This window comes from Mobula birostris, chromosome X (genome assembly GCF_030028105.1).
Source record: "Mobula birostris isolate sMobBir1 chromosome X, sMobBir1.hap1, whole genome shotgun sequence".
Taxonomy (NCBI): domain Eukaryota; kingdom Metazoa; phylum Chordata; class Chondrichthyes; order Myliobatiformes; family Myliobatidae; genus Mobula; species Mobula birostris.
In genome coordinates, this window is record NC_092402.1 from 68,553,812 (window position 1) to 68,574,952 (window position 21,141).

General features: G+C 39.0%; 1 protein-coding gene across 2 annotated transcripts in view; it reads right to left on the bottom strand.

Annotated features, from left to right (window-relative positions):
* The window catches only part of LOC140191608 (spermatogenesis-associated serine-rich protein 2-like), a 126,316-nt gene that overhangs the window by 52,070 nt on the left and 53,105 nt on the right, over nucleotides 1-21,141 (bottom strand). For both annotated transcript variants that reach the window (XM_072249159.1, XM_072249158.1), the window contains exons 3-5: nucleotides 12,576-12,655; nucleotides 8,414-8,522; nucleotides 4,678-4,727 (exon numbers count right to left, since the gene is read on the bottom strand). In XM_072249159.1, coding sequence (XP_072105260.1) covers nucleotides 4,678-4,727; nucleotides 8,414-8,522; nucleotides 12,576-12,655 — 239 coding nt within the window. The remainder of the gene's footprint in view (nucleotides 1-4,677; nucleotides 4,728-8,413; nucleotides 8,523-12,575; nucleotides 12,656-21,141) is intronic.

A 21,141-nucleotide genomic window follows, 5' to 3' on the forward strand; every position in this document is an offset into this window, starting at 1 on the left:
AGGAGAGTTTTTGAACTGTTGAAGGCCAAGGTATTCCCACATATTACTAAGTAGTGACTTCCAAAGTTTAAATCTAGCAATGTCAAACAAACAAGTATTTCCAAATTAAGACAAGTACAAGCTGCATAGAAGGGGGAAGAGATGGAGAACAAAGGGTATATCTTGATGCAGAGATGGAAACGGAGAAAATTAATTAGATTCAAGATTCGAAATTGTTTCATGTCATTTCTAGTGCACAAGTGTAAAGGAGAGCAAAATAATTGTTACTCTGGCTCGGATGCAGCACAATAAAAACAGTAAGATAAAGAACACAATAACAAAAACATAATAAATATAAACAGATTTATACATAGATTAATTACATGTCCATAAAATGATGTTGGGCACGAATATCTGCACATAAGGTGACAGACAGGAAATGATAAATAGTGGTGGCTGGGGTGTGGAATGGTGGGATAGTTGGAGGTGTTGATAAGCCTTACTGTTTGGGGAAAAGGTATTGTTTTTAAGTCTGGTGGTCCTGGCGTGGATGCGATGTAGCCTCCTCCCTAATGGGAGTGGGACAAACAGACCATGAGCAGGGTGAGTGGGATCTTTCATAACGTTAAGCAAATTAATGGCAGCAAAGAGGGAGTTGCGAAGGTTTGTTCATGGTAGCTAAACTGCCAGGAACAAATAGGAGAGAACTTAGAACTGAAGAAAGAACAAGACAAAAACAAACCATATTGCAACTGAGATAGCAGTTTGTGGAAATCTGAAATAAAGGAGAATGCTGGAAAAGCCCAGAAGGCCAGGCAGTGTCTGTAGAGAAAGAAAAGCCAAGTTATTGTTACAAGTCAGTGACTTTATATCAAAACTGGTCAGAAATTGAAAAGCATAAAAATAACAGATGCTCAAAATCTGAAAAGAAACCCCAGAAAGCTTCAATGACCAAAAAATTATAAAACAAGAGAAGCAGGAGAATAAACTGCAGATATACAAGTGTAACTAAAGTAGGCATTGGCCCCTTAGATGTGAGTGAGGAATTAAAATAAGTAGAGAAATGACAGATTCTAAATAATTATTTTGAACCAGTCTTCATGGTAGCCAAACCATCCAAAGAATGATAGATAATCAAGGGGCTACAGGGAGATAAGAATTTAAAAATAATCAGTCACTTGGACAGTACTAGGTAAACTAATGGGAGCTAAAAGCTGACAATCTCTGGTAGCTGATGGCATCCTAGTGGCTTAAAGAAAGTGGTTACAAAGTTAGTGGATGTATTGGGTGCAATCTACCAAAATTCCTCTCTATTCCAGAGGGGTCCCAGAGGATTGGAAAACAGATTTAATGCTGCCTTCGGACAAAAAATGAGACTGAAAGCTGGAATTTATTGGCTAGCTAGCCTAATGTCTGTCATTGGGAAAATGCTAGAATTCATTGAGGAAATAACAAGGCATTTAGAAAATCTAAAGGCAATCCAGTAACATGGTCTTATAAAAAGGAAATAATGCTTGATAAGTTTTATTCCTGTTCCTTGAGAATGCAATAAACGTTGTTTTAGATTAAAAGTCAATAACCAGTGGAGTGCCACAAGGAAAGATGGTAAAGCTAATTATTATTAAAATAGAGTGAGCCTATAAAATTGGATACAAAGGCGTCTGGGAGTCCTGTGCATTAACATAAAGGATTGACATGTAGGTGCAACAAGGGATTGAAACAGCCATTATCATATTGAATAGTAGAGCAGGACCAGAGGCTAGTTGATCTACTCATACTCCTGTTTCGTATGCTCTTATGAGCAAGTTCTGCCAAACAGTGCTATCAAAGGCACAGATCACACATACAGTGGCACGCAAACGTTTGGGCACCCTGGTCAAAATTTCTGTTACTGTGAATAGCTAAGCGAGTAAAAGATGACCTATTTCCAAAAGGCATAAAGTTAAAGATGACACATTTCTTTAATATTTTAAGCAAGATTACTTTATTTCCATCTTTTACAGTTTCAAAATAACAAAAAAGGAAAAGGGCCTGAAGCAAAAGTTTGGACACCCTGCATGGTCAGTACTTAGTAACACCCACTTTGGCAAGTATCACAGCTTGTAAATGCTTTCTGTAGCCAGCTAAGAGTCTTTCAATTCTTGTTTGGGGGATTTTCACCCATTCTTCGTTGCGAAAGGCTTCTAGCTCTGTGAGATTCTTGGGCCGTCTTGCATGCACTGCTCTTTTGAGGTCTATCCACAGACTGTGAGGGCTGCGGCAAAGCCTTCAGCTTGCGCCTCTTGAGGTAGTCCATTGTGGATTTTGAGGTGTGTTTAGGTTCATTATCTTGTTGAAGAAGCCATCCTCTTTTCATCTTCAGCTTGCTTTTTTTTTTAAACAGATGGTGTGACATTTGCTTCCAGAATTTGCTGCAATTTAATTGAATTCATTTTTCCCTCTACCAGTGAAATGTTCCTCGTGCCACTGGTTGCTACACAAGCCCAAAGCATGATCGATCCACTCCCGTGCTTAACAGTTGGAGAGGTGTTCTTTTCATGAAATTCTGCACCTTTGTTTCTCCAAACATACCTTTGCTCATTGCGGCCAAAAAGTCCTATTTTAACTTCATCAGTCCACAGGACTTGTTTCCAAAATGCATTAGGCTTGTTTAGATGTTCCTTTGCAAACTTCTGATGCTGAATTTTGTGGTGAGGATGCAGGAAAGGTTTTCTTCTAATGACTCTTCCATGAAGATCATATTTGTGCAGGTGTCGCTGCACAGTAGAACAGTGCACCACCAGTCCAGAGTCTGCTAAATCTTCCTGAAGGTCTTTTACAGTCAAACGGGGGTTTTGATTTGCCTTTCTAGCAATCCTACGAGCAGTTCTCTCGGAAAGTTTTCTTGGTCTTCCAGACCTCAACTTGACCTCCACCATTCCTGTTAACTGCCATTTCTTAATTACATTACGAACTGAGGAAACGCCTACCTGAAAATGCTTTGTTATCTTCTTATAGCCTTCTCCTGCTTTGTGGGCATCATTTATTTTAATTTTCAGAGTGCTAGGCAGCTGCTTAGAGGAGCCCATGGCTGCTGATTGTTGGGACAAGGTTTGAAGAGTCAGGGTATTTATAAATCTTTGAAATTTGCATCACTTGGCCTTTCCCAACAATGACTGTGAACAAGCCATAGCCCTAACAAGCTAATTAAAGTCTGAGACCTTGGTAAAAGTTATCTGAGAGCTCAAATCTCTTGGGGTGCCCAAACTTTTGAATGGTGCTCCTTTCCCTTTTTTTCCCTCCCACTCTAAAATTGTACAAAACAAAAATAATACACTAACCTTGCTTAAAATGTTGAAAAGAATGTTTCATCTTTAACTTTTGGAGATCAGTTCATCTTCTACTCATTTAACTATTCACAGTAACAGAAATTTTGACCAGGGGTGCCCAAACTTTTGCATGCCATTGTAATTGGTAAATTTTCCACACTGAATCTAATCGGAATCCATGCCATTTTATGTGGTATCAATGTCACATGTATTAAGTGTGAGGACAGGACTTGCTTTCCACATGGGATTTGCAGTAGTTACAATTATTACTGTCCTCAATCCTTTTTTGTTACTAGCATCACTGGAATATACACAAAAGACAAAGCATGAAAAATTACTTTTTCATTAACAAAATTACATTTGCAAACATGAGCCACCTTCATAAAATATTGATTCTTCACAATTGGAGTACTGTATTCAGTTCTAGGCAATTCACTTTAGGAAACGTGCAACATCTTTGGAGGGGGTGTAGAAAAAATTTACAAAGATGATTCCAGGAAAGAGGGATTTCAATTACAGGAAGAGTCTTAAGAAACTGGTACTATACCTCTCAGAAGAGAGGGGGCTGTGAGGGGATCTGTCTGAAGTATATAAAATTATTAAGGGCATAGACTGAAGAGTCAAACTGATCCCACTGATAAAAGAGCCAGGAGAGGAGCGACGTGGTAGTGCAGTGGTTAGCACAATGCTTCACAGTACAGGTGACCTGGGTTCAATTCCCGCTGCTACCTATAAGGAGTTTGTAGGTTTTCCCCGTGACTACATGGGTTTCCTCCTACAGTCCAAAGACATACTGGTTGGTAGGTTGATTGGTCATTGTAAGTGAACCTGTGATTAGGGTTGAATTAAATCGGGGGATTGCTGGGCAGCATGGCTCGAAGGGCCTATTCCATGCTGTATCTCAATAAAAATAGAGCAGTGGAAACAGAATGGGGGTCACTGGTAAAATAATTGAGATGAGGTAACACTTTCACACGAGTAGTTTGGGTCTGAAATGTCCTAAGGTAGCACCAGAGCTAATAGTGGAAAAAGATTCAACCGTGGCTTTCAAAAGAAGGAATAGTACTTGCAGGTATATAGGAAGAGAGCATGGTGCTGAAACACTTAGTAAGAATTGGTATGGACTCCAAGGGTTTAATTACTTCCTGTATTGCAACCATTTTGCAATCTTATTCCACTACAACAGTTGGTTGCTTTAACCACTGCTTACAACTTTCCAATTAGAAAGTTTAAAGATAATTGAAAATTAATTGGGAGGCAGGGAATTGAATTGAGATTTGATTGGCAAGATGTAACATGGGTCTGAAGTACAGATCAACCATAATGATTCAAATAGAATGGCAGAGGAGCTTAAAAGCTAAGTGGTTTGCTGTTTTTATATGTTTCTTACCTTCTTTTTCCCTGTTACATTCCATTCTTTTAAAACCTCTGTAGCATAACCTTGAATAAATAAAAAAACAAAACATTAAGTTACAATTATTCAAAAGTAGCATCACCAACTGCATTGTGAAACCTTTGAATTAACAAAAATTTATTTGAATTTTTATCTTATTGGCACAACCACAATTTGTACTATGTATTTTTTTTTGCTGGTGATGTTGATTTGGTGTTTTAGAATTGCGTAAATGCTTTCACATTTGGCAAAACCACAAAATGATTATTAAAAAAATTATTAAATTCACACACCGCAGATATTTGCAACACATCTGAATCAAAAGGATTTAGTTGAGGAAAATAGGATGCTGATTTGGGCTCTTCATTGGTAACCACTATCTGTTCTAGTTAAGGCTTCCAAAAAATGACAATCCAAGAACAACAGAAAAATTGTTCTGCTTTCTCAAGGACAAAATGTTATGCTTTTTCTGTTGAAGCAGATAAATCAATTACTAAAATGAATAATATTCTGGGAAAAAAAGTTTCTAATATCTTTCTGAAGAGCTGTCATGGAACAGAAGATGGAGAGAGTTGGATGTTAGTCTTTGATTTCCAATACTTGAATTCAAATCCAACCCAAATTAACAAAGTAGTAACCTTTGTCTGTTCGCCTCTAAATTGCTAAGTATAGTAAGGTTCAATGTCTTTCTAGTGGAAGCAGACACTAAGCTTCAAACCATCCTGTTTCAGTATCAACAGAAAACGCTGGAGACACACAGGTGGTCAGTCAGCATCAACGGAGAGAAATAAAATAAATTTTCAGATTAATGACACTTCATTGGAACTCAAAAATTGAGAAAACAATTGTGCTTTAAGTTGCAGAGGGGGAAAGAGTGGAAGGAACAAAAGGGATGTCTGAGAAAAGTGAAGACCAAAGTTGTCAAAAGTAATCCTACTTTTAATACTACTGGAGACAGAGAAAGGCAAAACAAAAAATTGAAAATGCAAGGTAAAATAAGGTGCTGTTCCTTGAGCTTACATCAAGCTTCAATGGTAACACAGGAAGCCAAAGGTAGAGGGAAAGGTCAGAATGGAAACAGGGCAGAGAACTAGCACCTGGTGGCTCAAGGTTACCCATTCAGATTGAACAGAGGCTTTTTGGAAAGCAATCATTCTTCAACTTCAACCTGACACATTGACTCTACTTTTCTATCCATGGTTGCCACCTGGCCTGCTGAGCATTTCCATCTTTTCCTGCCTCATTTCCAATTACCAGCATCTTTTATGTACTTCTACCCCAGAAGCTTCCACAGATAACCAATCTTCCATAACTTCTGCCATCTTAAACACGCCACAGCCTGGCACACCTTCCCTTCCATTCCATGTTCAGCATTCCAAAGGGACAGTTTCCTCTGCAACTCGCTAGTTCACTCCTATATCCCTACCAACCACTCCTCAGCGCTTTTCCATGCCATGGCAAGAGATGTCCTTTTTCTCTTCTCGCCATCCGGAGATCAAAAGTCCTTCCAGGTGAAGCAACAGTTCTCTTTTATTTCTTCCAATTTAGTGTATTGCATTTAGTGCTCACAATGTGTGTGTGTGTGTGTGTGTGTGTTTGTTTTTTTTTTACAGTGGAGAAACAAAATGCAAGTTGGGTGACTGTTTTGAAGAACACCACTGCTTAGTCTGCAAGGATGATTGATGTTCCAGTCAACTGTCAATTTAATTTTCGGTCATACTACCTGCCTAAACTGTCGCAACGATGCCTAAAGCAAACTTGAGAAACAGCACCTCATCTTCCTTAGGGCTCACCATTGGGCACCCGCTCCCCCCTCCGCCACCAAATATATTGTCGTAGTTTTCAGTTTTAATTTGGTCCTTGCGTTCTTTTCTCGGGCAAGAGTTCCCAACTTGGGGTCCAAGGACCGCGTGCTTAATGGTATTGGTCCACGGCATAAAAAAAGATTGCAAATCCCTGCTCTTCAGTAATGTTTGCTTGACAACTTTGGTCTCCACTTTTTGCAGGAATTCTGCTTCACCCTGCCCCATGCTTACAACTTAAAATATGTTTGCTTTCTCACTTTCAGTTCCAAGGAAGGGTCATTGACTCGAAGCACTGGCCATTTCTCTGCTTCATGCTACCTGACTTGCACCATTGTCTACTTTTGTTCATTCTGCATCTCCAGTTTCTGCAGTTTTTTTTTTGCTTCCATTTCAGCATTATTTGGCAGATCAGGCACAAGGACAGTGAGTGTAGGAAAGGGAAATACCACAGCAGTCGGTAATGTCAAAACTTCTATATAAAAATAAGGGAAAGTGGTCTGAATAGGTCATTCCAGTTTGGATCTCTGGTTAGTATCCAAGATAATGTATGGATTTTAGCTTGAAAATGTAGCTATGATTTATGTTCAACATCTTTTTTGACCTTTGTTCAAACCTTAAGCAAAGTTTTTTTTGGGGGGAAAGGATTATTAGCTGGGAAAAGAAAGCAAAGCACAGAAATTTTTGTTCATAAATCACTGACAGCCCACCAGGAAATATTCTGACAGGAGGAATTCTATAATAGTACAGTGAATAGGAAATAACCCTTTGTGATGGTTGGCTGTTTCATAACAGAATTATGATGTTCACAGAAAACAACACTTAGTGAGAAAATGAAATTTGAAATAATGAACATAAATTCTGAAATTTTAATGCCAGTTTAAAAGTCAGGGTAAGGCAAGTTTGCAGTTACATTCAGTACAAGTACCTAGAATCAACTGCTGATTTAGACCAGTGGTTCTGAACCTTTTCTGCTCGTGGACCACATGTGACTTCATTCATCTCCGTGGCCCCCACTCTCCACAGTCTCCGTTAGTTGATAAAGTTTTTTTTGGTCATCTGTATTAATTATTCTAATATAGTCAACATTTGTTTTAACCAGTTATAGGTATTATATGTTAAATATGTTACAGGTGTATAGAGTTGACGTGGATAGGCTTTTTCCATTGAGAGTAGGGGAGATTCAAACAAGAGAACATGAGTTGAGAGTTAGGGGGCAAAAGTTTAGGGGTAACATGAGGGGGAACTTCTTTACTCAGAGAGTGGTAGCTGTGTGGAATGAGCTTCCAGCAGAAGTGGTTGAGGCAGGTTTGATGTTGTCGTTTAAAGTTAAATTGGATAGCTATATGGACAAGAAAGTAATGGAGGGTTATGGGCTGAGTGCAGGTTGGTGGGACTGTGTGAGAGTAAGAGTTCGGCACCGACTAGAAGGGCCGAGATGGCCTGTTTCTGTGCTGTAATTGTTATATGGTTATAAAAATAAAGCTATTTCAAATCTCTGAACAGAATACTTTACATTTGCCCATTCATTTCATTCAGGGTTCCAATTAAATTATTGTATATAAATCAAAAAGAAATGAGTATGTAAACATCATCAAAAACTCGTGCCTCCCAATTTCTGATTTTAGAACACAGTTTCAGATTACAGGTTGGAGCTAATGTGGGACAGAACCCATTCTAATTCTACATTAGCTAAAGGATGATTACTATTCAAATACTTATTCTGTCTTATTGGGTTTAATGTGTCTTTTAGTTTTAACCAGCAATTGAAGTTTGCTTGCAACACAAAGAATCACTTAACACTGATGCTTTACACATCTTAGTTCTAAGCTTCCGCTCTCTTTATGCTTAATTTCAATAGCTATTGTCTACGTGCTTAGAGCAAGATTGAAGTTAGTTGCATATTCAGTATGTGGGGAAAAAAGCCTTACCTTCCATAAAAGCTTGCACAGCTTTGTCTACACAATTGTCATAATGTTGCAATACCAAAATGATCTCATTGTTACTCCTGTTAGGAACTATTGCACGAACAGCAGTAATCTGAGCAATAAAGTACAAACACATAACAAATTATATCAAAAGATTGTCTAAAAACAATTCTAGACAACATTGCATAAATAGACAACCATTCATTTTAATCTCTGCTGCAGTACACAATGACTTGAATATTTACTTAAATTTGTAAGGTGGCAAGATACAAACTCTTATTCTGATGTGAACAATGGCATCAAGGACATTCAACAGATATAAAATTAACTTCAGTACAATCGAGCCAATAGAGCATTGGCAGCATGGACTTCACTCTACTTAAATCATGCTGGGCCCCAAACAGTCCTTCCAGGTGAGGTAACACTTCACCTGTGAGTCGGCTGGGGTGATACACTGCATCCGGTGCTCCCGATGTGGCCTTCTATATATTGGCGAGACTCGACGCAGACTGGGAGATCGTTTTGCTGAACACCTACGCTCTGTCCGCCAGAGAAAGCAGGATCTCCCAGTGGCCACACATTTTAATTCCACATCCCATTCCCATTCTGACATGTCTATCCACGGCCTCCTCTACTGTAAAGACGAAGCCACACTCAGGTTGGAGGAACAACACCTTATATTCCGTCTGGGTAGCCTCCAACCTGATGGCATGAACATTGACTTCTCTAACTTACGCTAATGCCCCACCTCCCCCTCGTACCCCATCCGTTATTTATTTATATACATACATTCTTTCTCTCACTCTCCTTTTTCTCCCTCTGACTATACTCCTTGCCCATCCTCTGGGTTCTCCCCACTTTCCTTTCTCCCTGGATCTCCTGTCCCATGATCCTCTCATGTCCCTTTTGCCAATCACCTGTCCAGCTCTTGGCTCTATCCCTCCCCCTCCTGTCTTCTCCTATCATTTTGGATCTCCCCCTCCCCCTCCAACTTTCAAATCCCTTACTCACTCTTCCTTCAGTTAGTCCTGACGAAGGGTCTCGGCCTGAAACGTCGACTGTACCTCTTCCTAGAGATGCTGCCTGGCCTGCTGCGTTCACCAGCAATTTTGATGTGTGTTGCTCTATTTAGATGTTCATTTCCATCCAGCTTTGTGCTACTGCCCATAAATTACATCTCCTTTACTTCTAAATTACATATTATAAGCAATGATTTGTTTAAACATTATCACCAGTGTTGGGGATCCATTCAAATGGCATAATAATTACCTCAAAAGATAAAATTGTAATATAAAAAAAAAATCCCATCATGTTTCAAAGTTTGGAGAAAACCAATCCCAGAGTGGAAGAGTAAAATTGAATAGCTGTTTTAGTAATCTAGAAATATCTGAATTAAAGATTTTGGGAGGACGGTAAAAGGAAATAATGTAATCATAAATGAAGCACTAAACTGTTGAATAGCTGGCAGCGATTTGTATCCTTAATTCCTAAAAAGAGCATTACAGTTTCTAGTAAAAAAAAATGTTATTGCTTCATGGGGCTTGTTGAAAGGACATCAAGAAAATGTGGACAGGAGTTACTTGAACAGACATGAGGAATGGAAACATGTTTTCTGAGACTGAAACACAGATTGGTTTTAAAATTACTTTGCATGTGAAAAGGAAAACAGATTTCAGAGAAGCAAACCTTCTTGAAAGTTGTACGTGATGCATTTTAAAAAAACATAGAAGCCTGTTAATATATTATTACTTGCTATTGATATAATTAATCCAGTTGAATGCGATAACACGGGTGGAAAATGAAGAAAGATTGGAGATGAGACTTACTGAGGTAGGCCATATTACAAGGGGAGAATAAAAACTAATCAACCCATTTGCTTCACAAACAAGAGAAAATATGCAGATGCTGGAGATCCAAGCAAGACACACAAAATGCTGAAGGAACTCAGCAGGTCAGGCAGCATCTATGGGAAAAGGAGAGTCGACATTTCAGCCCTTGTTTCAGCCCGAAATATCAACTGTGCTTCCCCTTTTCCCCCACTGCCCCAATAGATGCTGCCTGGCCTGCTGAGTTCCTCCAGCATTTTGGTTTTGTGTGTGTGTTGAACCCATTTGCTTAGTAGAGGGGCTAATAACTGAGGGAGTATAGAGGAAAGAAGAGGAAAACTATTATCTAAAGGCAGGAGGGTTCCAGAGCCCACTGTTTAAATGGGAGTTTGGGGCAGAAATCCTTATCTGATTTAAAATTTACAGGGCTGTAGATATGCTGAGAGGTTGTGTTAGGTTGGGTTGCACTTTTTTATTGAGGTGCACAGGCACAATGGGCTGAATGGTCCTACCCAGCATCACACATCTTTGTCATCTTTGACCAGAATCGTCTGATAATTTGGGACAAGATTTATCAACTTATCCAAGCTTTTGAAGTGTCAGAATATGGATTGCCATGCCTTTCTATTCATACACCCCTTTTAAAATTGTACCAATTTGTCATATTCCTCTTCATTTTTCCAAAATGCACAAGCCAATCTTCATTGCTGTTCAGCATCAGGACTGCATCAGTGATGGATTTCCAGCAAAACTGCCTTCCTATTTTCAGCAGCAAGGTCACATTAAAGCTGGCAGCAAGTCAACTTTATTTCATTCAAGAGACTGAAAACTTTTCTTTGGAAGAAGAATAAGCATCTAAATCCAATAAAGTTTTACAAAGTAAAGCTAAGGACTGCAACAGAATGCAAATTGAAACAGAGTCCTGGAAACACTCAGCAGGCTAGGTAGCATCTGTTGAGTGGTTCCAGCACTTTATTCTTTTTTCAGATTTTTACCACCTGGAGTTTTTCAACTGATTATACATATTTATTTCAGCTCACTTTAGTCTACTTTATGAATTGCTGATGGCACTGCTGAGAAAAACACAGAAAGAGTAAGTGAGCTTAACGATGCAAGGAGAGGACCAACATCAGGCCCATCAGAGTGCTTAAATGGTGATATAGTTTAAAAAAAAGGGCACTTTTTAAAGAATTGCTGTTACAAACCAAAAGGAATTGCTATAGCACTAGATATCCTGAATATTTTTAGGGTCCGACATAACTCACATTTTCTAAGTTGTTGTTCATCAGCCCAAGTACATACAAAAACAATTACATGGAATTTAGCTCTTTTTTTTGGCATGTTTAAAAGATGTAAAAGTATAATATATGACTCTTAATATAGATTTAAGCAAATAAATACAGGGCTTAAAGACGTGCTATTCCAACAAGTTGCATTTCTAGGTCGACACAAAATGTAGTCTTAATTTCCACCCAATGTACAGACAATTCTCATCCTTGAGTTAAACAAAATATACATCATTCATCTACATTAAATAGTCTTGGAGTTCCAACCAGAAAAAAATGTTATAGGAACACCACAACATGACAATGATCCATCTTCATTGTTTAAACCATGGTGGACACTCTCAGGCTCACATTGTCCTAAGCTAGCAAGCTTGAAAGCAATATGCTTTCAGTTCGAAAAGCACTCTAGACAAGCATTTCCCAAAAAAAAGTGCCACATAAATTTATAACTGAAATAAATTTAGATCTAGAGCAATGTATAAAAAAATTAAAATCTGTTTAATAGTACTGTTAAATATTTTTGCATTGTAAGGTTCAGAAAGGCTGTTAACAACCATGGACAGGTCAATATGCCCATCATGGCTTAAAAAGCTTAATTAAATTTAGTGCAAGTAGTAAGCAAAATTCTAAAATTTCACAATAATGTAAAGGACATTTCGTTTAACCAAACATGGGTTATGAAATGTTATGAAGCGTCATGGCATTTTGTTAAACATGATATATAAATATATATTGTATTCAATGCTCATGGTGCAGTCTCCCTTACACTGAAGAAACCAAATGCAGCTTGTCTAAATAGTTTGTAGACTGCCTTCTTTCAGTAGGTAAGATGAACTCACTCACTTTTTATTTTAATTGTTCACCTCACTTCCACTCTGAACCTCCCCACATCTGGCTCCTACATTGCTCCAAGCACCAAGGAGAGCTCAAGGAACAGCACGTTCTCTTCCAAAAGCATTTTTACTTTGTTTCTGATTTCCAACACTTCCAGTTTTATGTTGCTCCAATAAATGCAAGCTGTTGTTTGAAGCTAGATACATGAAATACCATTACCTTTTCCTTTATCTTGTCATTGGATCCGCCCTGGGCCATCACAGCTTTGGACCGTGTGTCAAACACAACTCCAGTGGGATCTGTTCAGGAAAGATTCACAGAATTATGGATTTTCTTCTATCTATTTCACTTTTGTATGATCTCGCTGCAATTCTAACACACTCAAACAGACAGATACAGTGGATTCTGGTTAATTAGGCCATCAGTTAATCAGAGCAGCTGCTTATTTGGGACAACACGCAAAAGAACATTATCTGCACAAGGTGTTTGTGCTGATTTTGTTCATTTACAGTCAATCAAAAGAACACGGCAGCGTGCAGTGGATGAATTTCTCTATCAATAATTATTAGGAACTAATGCAGTTTAATAGTACTGGTATTGGAAGTGTTCTAATTTGTTCTGTACTTCATTTAAATACATAATTTGTTACTTACTCAATTAAATGCTAACTGGCTACATTACAGTCTGGTATGGGAACACTAATACCTTTGAGTGGAAAATCCTAATAAAGGTAGTGGATTACCCAGTACATCACGGGTAAAACCTCCCAAACATTGAGTACATCTAGATGAAATATTGCTGTAGAAAAGCAGTATGCATCAAAGATCCTCACCACCCAGGCCAGGCTCTTTTCTCATTGCTGCCATCAGGTAGAAGGTACAGGAGCCTCTGGACTCACACCACCAGGTTCAAGAACAGTTCCTACCCCTTAACCATCAGGCTCTGGAACAAAAGAGGATAACTACACTCATTCTATTTCTGGTGTTCCCACAACTGATGATTCACTTTAAGGACTCTTTATCTTGTTATTTCATGCTCTTGTTATTTACTGCTATTTATTTATATTTGCACTTGCAGTTTGTTGTTCGTTAATCCTGTTTACAGTTACTGTTCTATAGACTTGTTAATGCAGAAAATGAATCTCAGGGTTGTATGTAGTGACATGCATGTACTCAGATAATAAATTTTACTTTGAACTTTTAAATGGCAGTTGGTCTTTTTAAAAACTCTCTCTTTAACTACTTCCATGAAACTTTGGCTAATTGGGGCAGTCGCTTAATTGGTTCCAAAGTGTCCCAATTAACCGGACTCCACTGTACTTGGTATAAACAATGAAGAAACAAAATTAGCTGCTCTGTATTCAAACTTAAATATCAGAGAGAAAGCAACATTATTTTCTTACTCAGACGCAGTAACGGAACTCTGTTCTGTGGTGACACAGACGTCCCTTATTTAAACACCACTATTTGCTGAAGGATGAAAAGCTTTGAAATAGATAAAAGGATCTTTTTAAAAGTACATTTGTCCCTTGTTAAATGATGCCAGTGCAATACAGTCCTTCATGTGGGAAATAATGAAGTTTGGCAAATATTGGCAGATCAATTCAATCAATTACCAGGAAAAGGCGGCTTCATTTTTAGATCCTTCCATGGTCTTGTTTGAACTTGAACTCTATTGTGAAGGCCAAGAGAAACAGCTGGTACTTCTGAAAAGCTTGACCTTTTGCTCAAGCTGTTTTATAAATGCAACATTCCCTGTTTAAAAAAAATTCTTAAACCTTTTTACCCCCTAGTTGTACCTTAAGTTCCTTCGTAAATGGAGATGCAACACATCAGGGATTATGACTCTACAGTTTGAATTAGATTATTTCAGACAATAGGGTATTGAAAACAATTATGAAAAGTCTCCTAATCTCAATTTCCAACAAACAATCTGCCACATGGAACTGCTTTTGTATCTTATCAAAAGCACAGCACTCAGTAATTTTCATCTGTTCTTTATATTGTTTTCCTACCTGGCCAATGACATACTTTAAGTTGTCCTGAAGTATTAATACATCCCTTAAAGAAAAATTACAACGTGCATATTTTTATCAACAAAAATTCTAAATGTGCAGCTTTAAATTTGAAAGAACATATGACAGAACACATTGGCCCTTAATGTAATAATCTTGTTGACTGTAACAGAAGTTGCAACACAGACATCGAATGAATAAATAGAAAAGTTACTTTGCAGTGATGCAGAGTACAGAACGTGCTTGGTAATGTGAACATTCAGCTGAAGAAAAATTTTGTAAGGTTAACCTATCTTTACCCAAGACCACAGGAAAGTTGGGTTTCGATCAGCTTAGTCTGAAGCTATTTTTCTTTAAAAGTTGATTGGTTTTAGACAGTTATATACTACAGAAGGATTCCATTGGAGGAAATTATCTAAAATTTGGCAAGTGGCAGGATGGCACACTGATGTACCTATATCAATTCTTGTAGTGTGCTCTCAGCGAAGGAGGGGAGGCAAATATCAATGGTTCAAGTAGCGGGAATCTTCTTAGAATAGAAATATGTCTGTATAACATAAATTATAGTTTCTGCTCCCTACTCAAGGGTGCAGTAGCTTCTATTACAAGGAAGACTCCAGAAAGGTGAAAACTATTGGAAACCATTTGCAGTCGGTACAAAAGTAGGTGGAAGGGCAGGTAGTGTTGAGGAAACCGGGTGTCTGCAGAAGAACTTGGACAGATTGCAGGAATAGACAAAGAAGTGGCAGATGGAATATAGTCCAGGGAAGTGTGAGATTATGCACTTTGGTAGAAGGAATAAAGGCATGGACTATTTTGTAAATGGGGAGAAAATTCAAAAATCAGAGGTGCAGAGGGACTTGGGAGTCTTCATGCAGGATTCCCTAAAGATGAATTTGCAGGTTAAGTCAATAGTAAGGAGCAAATGTAATGTTAGCATTCATTTCGAGAGACCAGGTATATAAAGACAGGGATGTAACGCTGAGGATTTATAAGGGATTGATCAGTCCGCACTTGGGGGTATTGAGAGCAGTTTTGGGCCCCTTATCTAAGAAAGGATGTGCTGGCATTGGTGGGGATCCAGAGGAGGTTCACATGATCACAAGAATGAAAGGGTTAACACAGGAGGAGCATTTGATGGCTCTGGGCCTGTACTCTGAGTTTAGAATGGGGGAGGGGAGGGGGAGAGAAGAGGAAGAATCTCATTGAAACCTATTGAATATTGAAAGACCTGGATAAAGTGGATGTGGAGAGAATGTTTACTACAGTGGGGGAGTCTAGGGCCACAAGGCACAGCCTCAGAATTGAGGGATGTTCATTTAGAACAGGATGAGGAGAAGATTTCTTTAGCTGGAGGGTAGTGAATCTGTGGAATTCTTTACCACAGACGGCTGCGCAGGCCAAGTCATTGGGTGTATTTAAGCCAAAGGTTGATAGGTTCTTGATTAATCAAGGCGCCATAGGTTACAAGGAGAAGGCAAGAGAATGGGGTTGAGAGGGATTCTAATTAGCCATGATGGAATGGCGGAGCAGACTTGATGTGGCAAATGACCTTGGTCTACTCCTAGGTCTTATGGAACCTTACTGATATAATAGCTGTTTTATACAAGGTCATGCAGCATCACAGGGCTTGGGAAGGAGAATGGGGCTGGGAAACTTGCATTTTCAGTAATTATGAGATCTTACAAGAGGTGCCACAGTTTTTGTCCTTGTGAAATTATAGGTTATAGATTATTGGACCTTATTAGCTTGCGCTAACCAGCTCCAAGGCCATGTATGAAGAAATTAGTAATTCAAGAAAACATTAAGCAAGTGACAAGAAAACATTAAGTGCTTTAAAAGAAATGAACTTCCCAATTTGAATTCCAGGGTAAAACACAGCAAAAACACACAACTCACTTTAGTCAGAAGAGTGTTGGGAGGGGGACATTGCATGGGAGAAAAACAGAAATAGAGACTCACATTTGGGCTTTAAAAATATTTAAGATGTTTTAATAAGAAAATCAAACACAGAAGATACTAGTGGATGCTGCATTTATGAATCACATTCATCCATCCTGATTTGCTTTCTGCCTTCCTGAATAATGAATTGCCCATAATAAACAAAACTGACTTCAAAGTTTAAAACTTAAAATTACAGACTGTATACAAATGCAAGCAATAAGTTCAAAGTAGATATGCATCTGAGTGTAGACTTCAAAAAGGGTAGGATGAGGGAACACATACCAATTTCATAGATGGGTCAGAAATGGAGAGCATGAGCAATTTCAAGTTCCAGTGTGTTAATATTTCTGAGCACCTAACCTGATCCCAACATAGCGATACAGCTATAAAGAAGGCAAGACAGTGGTTGTATTTCATTAGGAGTTTGATAAGATTTGGCGTCACCTAAAACATTCACAAATTTCCTCAGATGTACTATGGAGAGCATTTTGACAGGCCGCATCACCATCTGGTATGGGGGGGGGGGCTACTGCACAAGATTGAAGTAAGCTGCAGAGAGTTGTAAAATTAGTTAGCTCCATTATAGGCATTAGGCTCCGTAGTATCCAGGACATCTTCAAGCAGCGGTGCCTCAAAAAGGCAGAGTTCATCATGGAGGTGGTACAGAAGCCTGAAGACACACACGCAATGATTCAGGAACAGCTCCTCTCCCCTCTGCCATCCGATTTTGCAATGGACTTTGAACCCATGAACACTACCTCACTACTTTATTTCTGATTTTGCACTACTTATTTAATTTAACTACATATACTTATTCATATTTGTATAGACACACAGATGCGCATGCACAGACACACACCCTTGTATTCTGAGGCTGGACTGCCCCACTATAGGATATGACCTGTCCACATCCACTCTATCGAGGCCTTTCAATATCACCCACGCGCCCCCCCCCCCCCAATTCTTTTAAGGACCAGAGCCATCAAACTCTCTTCATACATTAATCCTTTCATTTCTGGAACCTCTCCAAAGTCAGCAGATCCTTTCTTAGATAGGAGGCCCAAATCTGTGCAAAAAACTCCAAGAGCAGTCTGATTAATGCTTTATAAAGCCTCAGCATCACATCCTTGCTTTTATATTGAAGGCCTCTTAAAATGAATGTTAACATTATGTTTGCCTTTGTTACCACTGACTCAACTTGGAGTGAAGCTCAGTAGGACTAGGTGAGAGTAAGCGTTCGGCACGGACTAGAAGGGCCGAGATGGCCTGCTTCCGTGCTGTAATTATTATATGGTTATATGAAATTGGTAAGGGCACACTTTATGTGCTTAGTAGCTCCATAAGTATATGGCATACACCCAGTGGACCGTGTTATCCAGGTATTCAGAACCAAAATAAAAAAAAGAGATACAAATCAAAGACTCACAGACCAGTAATGCAGAGAATGCTTAAAGTTTTACAAGATGCTATTATTTTTCATCTGAAGTGACATCAGTATGGTTTCAATAATAAGTTATTTCAGAGGTACAAAATAAAATACAATTTAAGAAACATATCTTCACTGGAGACATTGCTCTATATTCAGAAAATACTGAATTTTTGCATTGATATTAAAGAGGAATTTCCATGGAATGATCAACAAAATAGTTATATTGAAAACAAATCTTTCCCGGTTCTAATTTAAACAAAACATCACTAACGTGACATTGAAATACACTTGTATTCTCTCACTCCCCTCACGTTGCCTGATGTGGCCATTCCCAGTGCATTTTAAATTCTGTATTTGCTGGCTTTAACAATGGTGATTAGATGACAGACAAAAATATTTGAGCATCAGGTGGAGAAATATGCAAATTTTTCTCAAAATCCAAATTTACTATTGCCTTAAGAAATGCCTCATCTTTTCATGTGCTTTTGACTAAACGGATCACTGAAAAGCATCCCATGGACAATATCACACAACTAATTCAGAAATACAAAGCAACTTATGCTGATAGAGGTGCATGCCTACAGAGATGTGCTATGAAGTCAATTGGTTACTTTGGGATTTGGGTGAAGAATAAAATAAGCTTGCTAATGACCAATCTACAAAGTACACAGAATGAACAAGATCTATTCTAAATAAGACCATAAGATATAGGAGCAGAAGTAGGCCATTCAGCCCATTGAGTCTGCTGTGCCATTCAATCATAGGCTGATCCAATTCTTCCAGTCATCCCCACTCCCCTGCCTTCTCCCCATACCCTTTGATGCCCTGGCTAATTAAGAACCTAGCTATCTCATGACACAAAGACATAGTGATTCCAAAATGATTTTTATCTTTGAACATTCACTTGTTAAAGATTTAATAGCAAGGCACTTAGAAAAATTTGTGATAATCAGGCAAAAATCAACATGGGAAATCACACTTGACCAAGTTATTGCCAGTCCTTGAAGTTATGGACTGCAAATTGCAGGGGACTGTTTGATATTCTATGCTTAGATTTCCAGAAGGCATTTGATAAGGTGCCACACCTAAGGTAATCATGCAATTTAAAAACTCACGGCATAGTAGATAATAATTGGCATAGACTCAAAATGAGCTGGTTAACAGGAAAAAGACAGTGGGCATAAACCCTTTTCCTGGTTGGCAAGATGAATCAAATGGTGCAGGGGCTTCAAATTTTTTTTTTACAATTTATACTTAGATGAAGGTATAGAGGCTGAATTCACGAAAAACAAAGATAGGTAAGAAACTGAAGGATATAAAAAGCTACTAAAAGGTATAGATAGATCATGAGTGGGTACAGATCCGGTGAAGAGGATTCTGCAGAAACAGCATTACTGGCATTTTTCCAGTGCCATGAGGTATTTGTTTTAGGTAGTCCAGGTCTCATAAGCAGTAAAAATGAATATAAATTAATACAGTTAAATAAAATTGTAGGTATCAAGAATGTTTTTACTATTTATTATATTTCTTGGTCACCCAAGAGTTTAGAGGCATATTTCTGGTTATTTGGTCTTAATGAATAACAGCACAGTACAGGCCCTTCAGGCCACGATGTTGTACTCATTTTTTAACCTATACCAAGATCACTAACATTTCCCTCCACATAGCCTTCATGTTTCTTTCATCCATTTGCCCATCAGAGTGTCTTAGATGTTCCTGATGGATCTACTTCCACCCCTGGCAGTGCACTCCACACTGCCACCATGTAAAAAAAATCAGCCTCCAACCCCCCCCCCCCCCCCATAGTTTTCTCCAATCACCATTATGCTGTCCATACTATCTATGCCTTTTTAATCAACTTACACACTGCTCATCCTCCTTTGTTCCAAAGAGGAATTCCCCAGCTCGCTCAACCTATCCTCATAAGACATGCTGTCTAATCCAGGCAGCATTCTGGTACATCTCTTCTGCACCCTCTCGAAAGCTTCCACATCCTTCTTATAATGAGGTGACCAGAACTGAGCACAATACTCCAAGTATGGTCTACCAGAGTTTTACAGAGCTGCAACATTTCCTCGCAGCTCTTGAATTCAATACCCTGAATAATGAAAGTCAACAAATCATACGCCTTCTTTTGAGGGATCTATGGACGTGGACCCCAAGATCCCTCTATTCTTCCACAATGCTCAGAATCCTGCTATTCACCATGTATTCTGCCTTCAAGTTTGACCTTCCAAAGTGCATCACTTCACACTTTTCCGGATTGAACTTCATCTGCTATTTCTCAGCACAGCTCTGCATCCCATCAATGTCCTGTTATAACCTATGACAACTCTCTGTACTATCCACAACACCACCAACCTTTGTCATTTGCAAACTTACTAACTCACCCTTCCATTTCCTGATACAAGTCATTTATAAAGTTCATAAAGAGCAGGGGTCCTAGAACAGACCACTGCAGAACACCACTGGTCACTGATCTCCAGCCAGAAAATGACCCATCTGCGAGCTTGTCTTCTGTAGGCAAGTGAATTCTGAAGCTGCACATTCAAGTTTCCCTGGCTCCCATGCCTCCTGACTTTCTCAATGTGGATATCTACCATGGGGAACCTTGTCAAATGCCTTACTAAAATCCATATACAACACATCCTCAGCTCTACATTCAGTTTGTTTTGTCACTTCCTTGAAGAATCCAATCAGGCTTGTGAGGCACAACCAGCCCTTCACAAAGCTATGCTGGCTATCCTAAATCAGACCAAGCTTCTCCAAATACTCGCAAATCCTGTCTCTAAAAATCTTCTCCAAAAGTTTTCCCACCACTGATGTAAGACTCACTGGTCTCTATATCTATGATCTTTCTTGAACAAAGGAATAACATTTGCCACTTTCCAATCTTCTGCTACTACACCTGGAACAAAGATCACCAAAGGCACATCTCTTCTCTTGTCGTGATACATGTTGGTACCAACAACAGAGGCAGGAAGAGGGATGAGGTCCTGAAGTGTGAGTTTCGGCAACAAGGCAGAGGACTGAAGAACAGGACCTCAAGGGTGGCGTTCTCAGGATTGCTGCCAGTGCTACGTGATAGTGATGGTAAGAATTAGAGGAGATGGCAGTTGAATGCGTGGCTGAGGAGTTGGTGCAGGGGGCAGGGTTTTAGATTTTTGGATCATTGGGATCTCTTCTGGGGAAGGTGGGACCTGTACAGATTGGATGAGTTGCACCTGAACTCTAAGGGGAGCAATATCATTGCAGATAGGTTTGCTAGCATTGTTCAGGAGGGTTTAAACCAATTTGCAAGGGGGATGGGACCCGGAGCGATAGAGCAGTGGAAGAAGTGCATTGAGTAAAGTCAGATCGAACATATAAAGAGGCTTTGAAGAAAGAGAAGCAGAATA